Genomic DNA, 12,384 nt, shown 5'->3' with positions numbered 1-12,384 from the left:
AGCACAGCTCCAGCTCAGATGCTGGCAGGTTCCAAAAAAAGAAACACAGAAATTTGTCCCAATACAGATTATTTAAAGGAAGTTAAAGGTCAGTGTAGCTGTCACAAAGGTGACAGGGACCAAGAAAATAATGCTTCTTCTCCAAGACTGTGAATTCAGGAGATATTTGTAAAATAACTTGAGCTGGGCTTCTTGTAGGACTTTAGTAGCCTTGTGTTCCTCAACAGGTCATGAATGATCCATGTCAGCCTCACTGGTGTCATCTGCTCCCTTTCTTTCAGTGATTTTAACAAACTTAAGAGAGAGATGGAAAGAAAGAGAAAAGGGGAGAGAGCAAAGGAGTGACAGGGACAGAGATCTCCCCTGGGACAGGGCAAGTGTGACATTGTCCCCTGTGTGTGTGGCCTTCCCAGGGTGGGGGTTTTACACCTGAGCCAGTTTGGGTAAGGGGGGTGGTGTTCACCCCCCACCCCAAGCAGGGATTGCCTCATTGTTTCAGGTTACAGTGTCAGATGTAACCAAAAGTGTTTTCAGTCACCATCTCCATAAACTGTTATCAACAGGTGGGGCAGTGTTCTTTATCTCTTCCATGGCTCAGCCCTGATAACGCCCTCCAGGGGCCATCTTCTGTTAATGGGCCATTGAGTGTCACTGCAGCACTGATAAAATTACATCATCCCATTGTGGGATGCTCCGCCCAGGGGGAGGAACCAAGCATTCCTACCTGGATATAATCTCACCCTTGCAACACCACGATCACCTTGCCTACTGCATTCCCAGAGGACAAGAGCTCCATAACCACCACTGGACCTTCAGAGGAAGACCAGACCCTTCTACAGGATCACTGCTTTGACAGAATCACGTTCATCACTCCAGCTGGACTGCAGCCACCATTTCATCAGACAGCTACCACCACCCTGAGCAACGGGGTGTAAGGTTATATCCTGACTCTGTCAGGTTAAGCCAGTGTTTCTCTATCATTGCCTTGATCTTAATTTTCTTACTCAATTGTGATTCTGGCTTCGACGCTCTCCCTGTTTTGCTTTGAAACAGTACAAAACTCACTGTGCTCATCCCTTGTTTTCCTCCCAAAACAGGATTTCCCATCCCAAAACCTTCACAAAATGGAGAAGGAGGCTGCAAGGAAGAGGAAGGAGACCTGGGACACTGAGGCGGGTGAGGAGGAAGTCAGTGCCCCTTTCCCCCTCTCTCCTGCTCCATCTCCCAGCCCAGCATGGCCCCCAGCTGCAGGACAGCCCCGCTGCCAGTGCCCTCCTGCCGGAGACGCACTGAGGGGATCTCCTTGCCCTTCCCTCTGGCACAGAGGCAAATCCCATCCTCTCCTTGTCCTTCCTCCCGCAGATGAGGTGCTAAGGGTGGAGAGCAGAGAGGACAAATCCCCATGGCAGAAACTTGTGGAAGACGCTGTTTTGAGTGGCTCCATGGTGCAGGAACCCAATGGGAGCTGCACGAGGAGGGGCTGCAAATGCAGATCGAGGGGATCTGAGGAGGAAAGATGCACTCTGGTCCAGGAAGGTGGACAGAGCTTCAGCCAGAGCTCAGGGCTGGTGGTCCCTGAGCAGCTTCATGATGAGGAGAAGCCCCATAAGTGCTCAGAGTGTGGGAAGAGCTTCAGGTCAAACTCCAACCTGATCCAGCACCAGAGGATCCACACTGGGGAGAAGCCCTATGAGTGTGAGGAATGTGGAAAGAGCTTTTGGTCAAATTCCAACGTGATCCAGCACAAGAGGATTCACACTGGGGAGAGGCCCTACGAGTGTGGGGAATGTGGGAAGAGCTTCAGGCGGATCTCCCACCTGAGCAGCCACAAGAGGATCCACACTGGGGAAAGGCCCTATGAGTGTAGGGAGTGTGGGAAGAGCTTCAGGCAGTGTGGTGCCCTGATTGTCCACCAGAAGATCCACACTGGGGAGCAACCCTATGAGTGTTCCAAGTGTGGGAAGGGGTTTCAGACTCGCTCCTATCTCCTCTTGCACTATTGAGCTCATACAGATGAGAGGCCCTTCCGCTGCCCTGACTGCGGGAAGGGATTCAAGCACAACTCCTCCCTTGTCAGGCACCGGCGCATCCACACCGGGGAGAGGCCCTACAAGTGTCCCCAGTGTGGGAAGAGCTTCACCCAGAGCTCTCACTTGACCAGACACCAACAGAGGCACCAGTAACGGAAGCCCCAAGAGTGTCCCGCCTGCAGGAAGAGCTTCGTGCTCTGCTCCAGCTCCATCCCCCACTGCAGGACCCACATTGGGCACAGGTCTGGTGACCCACATTCCCTGTGATCAATGTTGGGAACACACCTGACTGGTTATCCTTTTGGTTTGGCCCTAATTTTCCTCTGATTCATCTTTATTCTTCAAACACAGCCAAAACAGGGTTAAATTAAAGAAACTGATCAAAAATATCTGAAGTGTCACCATTTCACAGGAGTTTTAGGGGGAATTTAGGATTTGGGGACGCATTCTGTGTGGAGTGCCCCTGTTGCTAAGAGGCAGGAGTTTGATCTCACCCTTCTTGTGTTGCCAATAACTCCTCCCTTGACCCAAACCCAAACTCCACCCCTGGGATACCCTATACAAATCTCATGGCTCTGCCTTTGCCCTGTCTTTCGGTGATAAGAAATGGATTTTGGAGTTTTTTGAAACCAAGATACATCTCATTTGTTCCTGCCGCCAGCAGCTGCACTCACCCTGGACACCATGAACTCAACTTCTGGAGGATTTGTGGGTTCTGGGGTGATTTTGGGCAGTGTTCTCCACCTCTTTGCATTTCAAAAGCCAAGAGGGATGAATTTGTCACCACAAAACCACTCAATCCCACTGAAAATAACTGGATTTTAAACTATAAAGGCACAATCCCACCTCAAATTGCTTGTTCCCCCTCAAAAAAACCCTCAATCCCACACAAAGCTCACTCGATTCCAAAGCTGCCAGGGTGAGATGGGGTTGGGAGGAGATTGAAAGAAGTGGGATTCCATTTTGGAGTGGTGGGATGGGGATTGTGTGGGGCTGGGTGGCTGGGATGTATCTGATAGCAAATAAAACTTTCAGAGTTAATGATGTTTTTCCCATTCATTTTCAGTCAGTTCTATTTCCAGAGTGGCTCCTTCTCAGCTGTTTAAATTCTTATAAAAATCCTTTTTTAAAAATCGTCTAACCCAAACAATCCAAAAACCAATATCCATATAAAACCACCCATCTGCGATTATATTTTTATAAATAATTTTAATTTTTTAGAGTACTTAAGGGTGTTATTAAATTTTAATTGTTTGGTTAAATTGTATGAGACATTATAGTGGTGTTTGGTTTCGTGTTTAGTATATTTGTAGTATGAATCGTTTTACTCAGGTGTGTTCCATTGTATGTTTAGATTGGCCGGTGCTGCGAGAGGCGCTGGGCTCTGCCTGGCAACTGATGAGTCAGAGCCGTCCCGGGCGCTGATTGGCTGAAAATCGCCAGGCGGGACCAGCGCCGAGTTCCTGCCCGGGAACTGAATCGTCATCAACGCCGCGCGCTCTGATTGGCCAGGATCTGCTTCGGGGCGGGGCCGGGAGGAACTGGGGACCCCCAGGAGCCCCCCGGGTTTGGGGGTTTCCATCCCCCCTCGGCCCCCGGGGCGGCCTTGGGGCCACCCCAACACCCCAAAATGGGGAGGGTCCCCGGAGCCGCTTGGAAGTCCCAAAAATGGGCTGGAAGCGGCAGGAGCCGCCCCAAAAAGGGATTGAAGGGTCCGGTCCGGGAATGGCTCCGATCCGGATTGGGGCGGGCTGGGATTGAGGGAGGGTCCGGTCAGCGGCTGCGGAGGGGCTGGGATTGGGGAGGGGTCCGGGATTGAGGGGATGGGTCCATTCCGGGACTGGGGCAGGATCGCTCCCTGGGGGTGGGCTCCATTATTGAGTCAGGGTCTCTCCCCTTCCCGATCCCAATCCCGTTCCCTGATCCTGTTCCCGATCCCAATCCCATTCCCATTTCTGTTCCCGTTCCCGGGCCAGTTCCCGATCCCGATCTCATTCCCAACCCCATTACACTCCCATTCCCGATCCCGATCCCATTCCCGTTCCTGTTCTCGATCCCGATCCCACCGCTGTTTCCAGGGAATGGCTCCTATCCCAACCCCGACCCCAAACCGGGGGGTCAAACACTGGGGTCAAACACCCCAAATCCCAACACTGGGAGGGGAGAGGTCAAAAATCCCCAAACCCAAACTCTGGGATGTCAACCTCCCCCCTGCCCCAAACCCCAAATTTTAGGATCAAACCCCCCAAATCCCAGATCCTGGGGTGTCAAACCCTCCCCAATTCCCAAACGTTGGCATTAAACCCTCCTGACCTGAAATCCTGGGGTTCAAAACATTTGGGGTGTCCAACACCCCCAATTCCCAAAGTCTGGGGTCAAATACCCCCAAATCCCAAATCCTGATGTGTCAAACACCCCCAGCCCCCAAAGTTTGGGGTTAAAACCCTCAATCCCCGACTCCTGGGGATTGAAATATCTGGGTTGTTCAATCCTCCTCTTCTCCAAAGGTTGGGGTCAAACCCCTCAATTCCCAAACTTTGGGGTCAACCTCCTCAATCCCAAACCCTGGGGTGTCAAATCCCCCTGATCTCCCCCACTTTGGGGTTAAATCCCCCAAAATCAGTTGGTCAATCCCCCCAGTTTCCAAATTTTTGGGTCTAAACCCCCAAACCCCAAATCCTGGGGGTTGAAACACCTGGGTTGTCCAATCACCCTGATCCCAACGTTTGGGGGTGTGTCTTGGTTAGACAAGACAGGAGTCTGTGAAAGAGGGCAAAGCCTCCTGTGCAATGGAGAACGGCAAACCCCCCTCCCTCTGAATTACCAGGATCTTTAAACTAAAAGGCTCTCAGGCAAAGATATGGGAGTGGGAGTAACAATTCTTTACTAGGAGAAAACTAGACAACAATTTAAAAAGGCAAATGCAATCGGTACAAACAAAACCAGTGAAAGAAAAAGTCTAGAACCTGAGGAATGCCAGTATCAGTTTTGCTGGGACAATTGCTTTCCCTTGCAATAGTTGATGAGTTGCAGCTGAAGTGGTGATCTTTAGAAGGGTATAATTTTCCTCTGAAGATCTGGTGGCAGTGGGGCCGGTCTTCCTCTGCGCCGGGGTTGTCTCTGAGCTCCGCTGCCGTCGCCTCTGCGCGCCGGCTGCTTCGCTGCGAGTGCCGCCGAAGAGAGAGCGAGAGAGAGCTGCTTTCCCCGGGAATCCCGCGCAGAGAGAGAGAGAGCTGCTTCTCTCGGAGTCCCGCGAAGAAGAGAGAGAGCTGCTTCCCCCCTCTGGGTGGGACCCCTCACGGTGTTACATTTTTTCAGCCCTTCATTGAATCAGTCAATGGTGTATAAACAAACCATTGCCTCTACAGGACAAACCATTGTCTCTGAGAGAGATAACAAAAACCTGTCCAACCGGTTCGCCTTCGACAGATGGCAAATGGAATACAAGCTTATCTTACAACCCAGGACAGGGTGACACTCCCTGATCCCCAAATCATGGGAAAAAAACCGCAAAATCCCAAAGCCTGGGGTGTTGAACTCCCCCAGTTCCCAAAGTTTGGGGTCAAAAACTCCCAAACCCCGAGGTGTCAAACCCCCCTAAACCCCGAGGTGTCAAACCCCCCTAAACCCCAAATTTTAGGATCAATCCTCCCAGTCCCCAAAGTTTCAGGTCATGACCCCCCCATATCCACTCCAGTCCTGGGGGACACAGTGGGGTTTGTTTGGGGTTTTTTGGGGTTTGTTTGGGGTTATTTGGGGCAGCTCCAGGTGCAATGTCTGCAGAAAGACCCTGGGTACAACACCGGGAAAAAAAGGGGAATGGGTGGGAATTGGGGGATTCAGGATGGGGAAAGATCCTGCGTGGGAAAAGGGGATATAGGGTGGACTGGGAAGGATTTGGGATGGGAAAAGGGGATTTGGGATGTGGAAAGGGGAACAAGGCGGGGAATTGGGGTGGAAAAGAGAGATTTTGGTATTGGAAAAGGGATTTGGGGACAGACAAAGGATGTGGGGAGAAAAAAGGAGAATTTGTCATGGGAAAAGGAGGATTTAGGTTGGGAAAAGAAGGATTTAGGGTCAAAAAGACATTAGGGATTAAAAGTGATTTTGGGGTTAAAAAAGGAGGATTTGGAATAAAAAAAATGAGGATTTGGGATAGAAAAGGAGGATGTAGGACAGAAAAGGATTTAGGATAAAAAAGGGAGGATTTGGGCTGGGCTGAGCTGAACTTACCTGGGGGAGTGGGGGCGTGCAGGGGCTTTGGGGCAGGGTCAGGACCATTTTTGGGGCAGTTTTCTGAGATTTTGGAGTATTTTCTTGGGATTTGGCGGGAGGTCTATGGGATTTGGGTGCAGGTTTATGGGATTTAGGGTGTTTAGGGGTGGTTTTGAGGGATTTTTGGGTGTTTCTATGGGATTTGGGAGCACTTTTATGGGATTTCAGGGGTTTCTATGGGATTTTGGGGTGCTTTGAGGGATTTCAGGGTATTTCTATGGGATTTTTAGGTGGTCTGGAGGGACTGCAGGGTGTTTCCATGGGATTTTGGGGCAGCTTGAAGGCATTTGAGGTGTTTTGGGGCAGATTTATGGCATTCAGGTGCAGCTTTGAAGAATTTCAGGGTGGTTTGGAGGGATTTCAAGGCATTCCTCTGAGATTACAGGGTGGTTTGGAGGGATTTGGGGTGTTTGGGGGCAGATTTTGGTTATTTAGTGGTGGGTTTGAGGCAGTTTTTGAGGGGTATTTCAGGCCCATTTTGGGGGGGTTTGGGGTTATTTTGGTGGGGTTTGGGGTGTTCTGGGTCACTTTTTGGCGAAGGAGATCTCCATGGCGTGGCTCTGGGTGATGCTGGAGCCCTGCAGGGCCTCGCGGGCAGCGCCCGCCTGCACCTCGGTGTCCAACTGCAGCGAGGCGATGTCGCGGCGCCCAGGCACCAGTGCAGCTCCTGGAACCCCGGGAACCTGGGATGGGAACGGGGCCAGGAGAGCCCGGAACACCCGGGAACCTTCCCCAGACACCCGGGAACCTTCCCCAGACACCCGGGAACCTTCCCCAGACACCCGGGAACCTTCCCCAGACACCCAGGAATGTTCCCCAGACACCCGGGAATGTTCCCCAGACACCCGGGAACCTTCCCCAGACACCCGGGAATGTTCCCCAGACACCTGGGAATGTTCGACAAAAACCTAGGAACGTTCCTCCAGAAATCTGGGAATGTTCCCCCCAAATCCAGAAATGCCATTAAAAAAAAAAAAAATCCTGAAATTTTCCCCCAGAAATTTTCTCAAAGAAACGATCCTCCAAAGAATCTTGGAACATTCTCAAAAAAACAGGAACTTCCTCCAGAAAATCCAGAAATACTCCCCCCCAAAAAAAGCCAAACCCAACTCCATTGCCCATCAAGCAACATTCCCAAAAATCCAGACATTCCCCTTCAAAAACTACCAAAAAACCCTCTCCCCCAAAAATTCAGTGTTTCCCCCCAAAAAAACCCAGAAATTTGCCGGCAAAAATCCAGAAATTTCCCAACAAAAATCCAAACATTTCCTCCCTAAGAAGTCCTGAATTTCTTCCCACTCAAATCCTGGTATTTTCCCCCCAAAATCCAGAAATTCCCCCCTAAAACCCCAGACATTCCCCCCAAAATCCCAATATTTTCCAAAAAAATCCAGCCCAAGCCCCCCTCAGCCTCTCACCCCCCAAGCCCCAAAATCCCGCAGTGCCCCAAAGCCCGGCCGGAATGCCGGAATGCCGGGATTGCCCCAGATCTCCCTGGCTGAGGAGCAGGGGGAGCATCAGCTCCTGGGGCTGCTCAGGGAGCTGGGCAGGAACAGGATGTGCTTCGGGGCTTTGCCACAGCTGGGGGACACGGGAGACAAACCCCAAAAGCTGCCCCAGAGCTGCCCAAAGTCACTCTGGATACGCAACACAAAATCTGCCCAAAATCACAAGAGAAAACACCAAAATCCCAACAAAATCCTGAGAAAAACCACAAAATACCCCACCAAAATAATAATAATAAAAAACTCACAAAAATCTCCCCAAAAATCCCCCACAAAAATATCGCCAAAATCCCATAAAAATCCCAAAAAAAAACCCCCAAATCCAGCAAAAATCTCCCTTAAGAATACCCCAAGACCCCACCGAAATAATAATAAAAAAAATCACTCAAAATCTACACAAAAAAAAAAAAATCCCACCAAAAATACCATTAAAATCCCATAAAAATTCCACCATAGGATCCTTGAAAATGCCAGAAAATCCACACAAAATCCCAGGAAAATTTCCACAAAAATTCCACCCAAAAGCCCACAAAACTCACCCCAAAAATTCCCACAAATATCACCTCAAGGCTCACAGAAATCCCTCAAAATCCCCATGAAAATTGCCCCAATAGCCCCATAAATGCCACAGAAAAATCCCTCAAAAAGTCCCACTTATTTCCCATGAAAATCCCACAGAATCCACAAAGAAAACACTGTACAAAAATGCCCCCAAAAATCCCCCAATCACACAAAATCCACACAAAAAAATCCCACCAAATCACCCAAAATATCCCACCGAAATTTCCCCAAAAACCCCCCAAAATCCACTCCAAATCCACTCCAAAAATCCGTACCAAAATCCCACCAAACCCCTCTCAAATCCCACGAGAAATGCCCCCAAGTCCCTTCACATCCCACCCAAAGCCCGAGGAAATCCACCCAAAAAATCCCCACGAAAACTTCCCTCAAAATCCCAGCCAAACCTCCCAGAAGCAGCCCAAGAATCCCGCAGAGATCGCTGCGAGTGCCCGAATCGCCCGGAACAATCGCCGAGCCATCCCCGCCCGGCCCCGCGCTCCGGCCCCGCTCTCTGTGGGGCCGGGGCCTCTCCCCCCTTGGCTCTGCGCTGGTCCCGTTCGCGCTCCGCTCCCGCTCCCGCCCCACCAGCGCTCCCTGCCCTGGGCCGCGCTGGCCGAGCCCGGCCGGGCGCGCTGGATCCGCTGGGACGGCGCATCCCGGCCCCGGCCCCGGCCCCGCGGGGCTCCCGGGGCAGCTCCGGCCGGGATGCGGCACTGCCGCGGGGCTTTGGGCTTTCCCGGCGCTGCCCGGCGGCTCCCGGGATCTGCGGCTTCCCGAGGGACTCGGGGAGCTTCCAGAGGGGACCTGGGCTGGCTCCGGGGGGATTTGGGATCAGTCCGGGGGGAGCTGGGGACGGCTCGGGATTTTCAAGAGTTCTGAGGGATATGGGGAGGCTCCAGAAGGGATCTGGGGCAGTTCCAAGAGCAATCAGGGACGTTTTTGAGGGATTTTGGCAAGTCCTAGAAGGAATTTGGGGAATTTCAGCAGGATTTTGGGGGAATTTAGAGCAATTTTGGAGGTTCCAACAGGGGTCTGGGGTCCTTCCCAGGGGATTGGGGGTGGATTTCTGTTTCTTCCCTGGATTTCAGGCTTTTTCCCAACATTTCCTGTTTTCCCAAGGATCTGTGGATTTTCCCCTGGATTTGGATCTTACTGTGGGGTAGAAGGGGAAGGCTTGGGAGATTCAGGGTGAATTCTGGGGGGTTCCTGGCTGGATTTGGGTGCTTCCCACAGGATTTTGGGTGGGTTCCCAATTGAATTTTGTGCTTTTTTTCCCAGAATTTCAGGATTGTTCCCAAAATTTGGGTATTTTTCTGAAGATCCTGCTGTTACCACGGGTTTATCCCAGAAGGGGAAGCTCTGGGGAGTTTTAGGGTGGATTTTAGGGATAATTGAGGCTGGATTTGGGTTTTTTCCCAAGGATTTTGGAGTTTTCCCCAGGATTTCAGAATTGTTCCCAAAATTGCAGGACTTCTACTCTGATTTCTCTCTCACCATGGGCTTGTGGTAGAAGGGGAAGCTTTGGGGGGCTCCTGGTTGGATTATGGGGATATTTGAGGCTACATTTTGAGTTTTTCCTCCAGGAATTCAGAATTTCTCCCAGAATTTCAGGATTTTTTCCCCAAAATGTCAGGATTTTCGCAGGGATTTGGATCTCACCATGGACTTGTCATAGAAGGGGAAGCTTTAGGAGGTTCCTGGTTGGATTTAGGGGGTGTTTCCAATTTGACTTCAGGGATTCTTGATGGGATTTTGGGGGGAATCCTGGTTGGGTTTGGTTTTTTTCCCTCAGGATTTGGGGTTTTTTCCCAGGATTCCAGGATTTTCCCCCAGCATTTCTGTCTCACCATGGGCTTGTCATAGAAGGGGAAGCTCTGGGCTGCCCAGGGTGCATTTGGAGGGATTCCAAGCTGGATTTTGGGGATAGCTGAGGCCAGAGTTTGGCGGTTTTTCCCCAGCATTGCAGTTCTTTCCCCAGTGCCAGAACTCCCCCAGTCGCTGTCTCCCCACGGGTTGGCCGCAGGAGGGGAAGCCCTGCAGGGAGCGCAGGGCGTTGGTGGCGCTGCTCATCTCCCTGAAGGTGAGGAAGGCCTGGCCCCGCAGGCCGAGACTGCGCCGCACCAAAATGTCCAAAATCTGCCCAAACGGCGAGGAAACGGCGCAGAGGGACTTCTCCAGCTCGGGGACACCCAGGGGACAGCCTGAGCCCCTGGGGACAGGCACGGACACTCTCAGAGCCCCCAGGACCCCCCAGCCATCCCCGTCCTCCTTGGTGTCCCGGTTCAGGTGGTTGATGGAGATGCTGGGCTGGGGCCGGGGGTCCTGCACCGCCAGGGCCGGGACCCCTCTGTGGGGACAGGGGGGCTTCAGGGGGCGTCTGGGGGGCTGCGACCCCTTCACCCCCTGGCACCCCTTTAGGTGCCCCCAGAGCCCCAAATCCACCCAGACCCACCTAAACCCCCCAGGTACCCTCAGATCCCCCACTTTACCCCAAAATTGACCCCAGACCCACCTGAGACCGCCCAAATCCTATTGGACCCCCCCAAATCCCCCTTACACCCCTGAATCCTACCTAAACCCTATGAAATCCCCTCAGACCCCCCCAAATTCCCTCAGATCCCCTCAGAACCCCCCAATTCCTCTTACAACCCCCCCAAAATCCCCTCAGATCCTCCAATGCCCCTCAGATCTTCCTAAACCCACCTGAGAACGCTCCAGACGCTCTCAAGCTCCCCCCTAAGCTCCCTAAACCCCCTCAGACCCACCAAAGCCCCCTCAGACCCCCTCATTCCCCCCAAACCCACCGCACACTCCCTATTTCCCGTCAATCCCCCCCAAAATCCCCAATTTCTCCCCAGACCCGCCCCAAACCCCCCCAGCTCCCCCCGGCCCCCCCTCAGCTCCTCCTCAGCCGCGCTCCCCTCACAGTTTCCCGCCTCCGCCGCGCGCGCGGGCTCCCCAGCCAATAGCGGCGCGCCCCGTGCCGAATTGACCAATCAGCGCGCGGATCCCCTCAGCAGCGCCCGCCTCCCCGCGCCGCGGCAGCCAATCAGAGGAGCCGGGAGCGGCTCGGGCGGGCCCTGCGGGCGGCGCTGCCAGAGCGGGGGAGGCGCTGGGAGAGGCGGGAGCTGCGGGAGCGGCTGGGGCGGCGCCGCTGGGGAGGGGGGTCCGCACAGGGGCTGGGGCTGGGGCTGGGGAGGGGCTGGGGGGATCGGGGCCTTTGGGGAGGGATCCGGGGGGAGTTTTGGGACAGGTCTGGGGGGTCCTGGAGGGGTTTTGGGAGGGGTCTTGGGGATCCTGGGGGAGGGGTCTTGGGGGGGGTCTTATGAGGTCTGGGGTGGGTCCGCAGAGGTTTCGGGAGGGGTCTGGGGGGGTCCTGGAAGGGTCCTGGGTGGGGTCTTGGGAAGGGTCTGGGGGGGTCTCAGGGGACATCCTGGGCTCGATTGGGGTCTGGGGGCTCTCAGGGGGTCCTGGGCCAACCTTGGGGGTCTCTGGGGGGGTTTTGAGTTCCTGGAGGGGGTCCTGGGGAGATTTGGGGGTCCCGGGGGGTCCCAGGCCCAGCCTGAGCCAGGGTCTGGGGGTTTGGGGGAGGAGCACAACAGGGGTTCCCCCTGCCCCGATTTTGGGGGTCTCCCATGGTGCCCCCTCCCCAAAAAGCTCCGAGGGCCCCTGAAGTGGCTCCTGTTCCACTGGGCGGTGCCCCTGACCCAGGACAGCCCCCAGTGAGTCTGGTGGGCTCTGGGGGGGGGTTGGGGGGATTTTGATGGCGTTTTTGGGCTTTGGAGGATTTTGTTGGGAGTTTAGGGAGAATTATTGGGTTTTTGGAGAGAATTACTGGGTTTTGTGGCAGTTACAGGATTTTTCGGGGTTTTGTGGCTTTGGGGACATTGGATTTTGAGGGATTTTTTTTAGGGATTTGGGGATGTTTTTTGGAGGCTTTATTGAAGTTTTTGAGAGTTTTTTTGAATTGTGGTGGGTTTCACTGGGATTTTGTTGGATTCTTTGTGGTTTTG

The 12,384-nt window shown here is 53.3% G+C and overlaps 1 protein-coding gene across 1 annotated transcript in view; it reads left to right on the top strand.

Moving 5' to 3' along the window:
• The window catches only part of LOC144248803 (uncharacterized), a 1,234,558-nt gene that overhangs the window by 135,445 nt on the left and 1,086,729 nt on the right, over positions 1-12,384 (top strand). The window contains 2 exon segments of the mRNA XM_085565667.1: positions 1,667-2,179; positions 10,083-10,085. Of these exon segments, the coding sequence (XP_085421793.1) occupies positions 1,667-2,179; positions 10,083-10,085 (516 nt within the window).

Source organism: Lonchura striata, chromosome 36, assembly GCF_050655825.1.
Source record: "Lonchura striata isolate lonStrDom1 chromosome 36, ASM5065582v1, whole genome shotgun sequence".
NCBI classification, from domain to species: domain Eukaryota; kingdom Metazoa; phylum Chordata; class Aves; order Passeriformes; family Estrildidae; genus Lonchura; species Lonchura striata.
The sequence above is the reverse complement of the archived record's forward strand: the minus strand, read 5'-3'. Positions and strand labels throughout refer to the sequence as shown.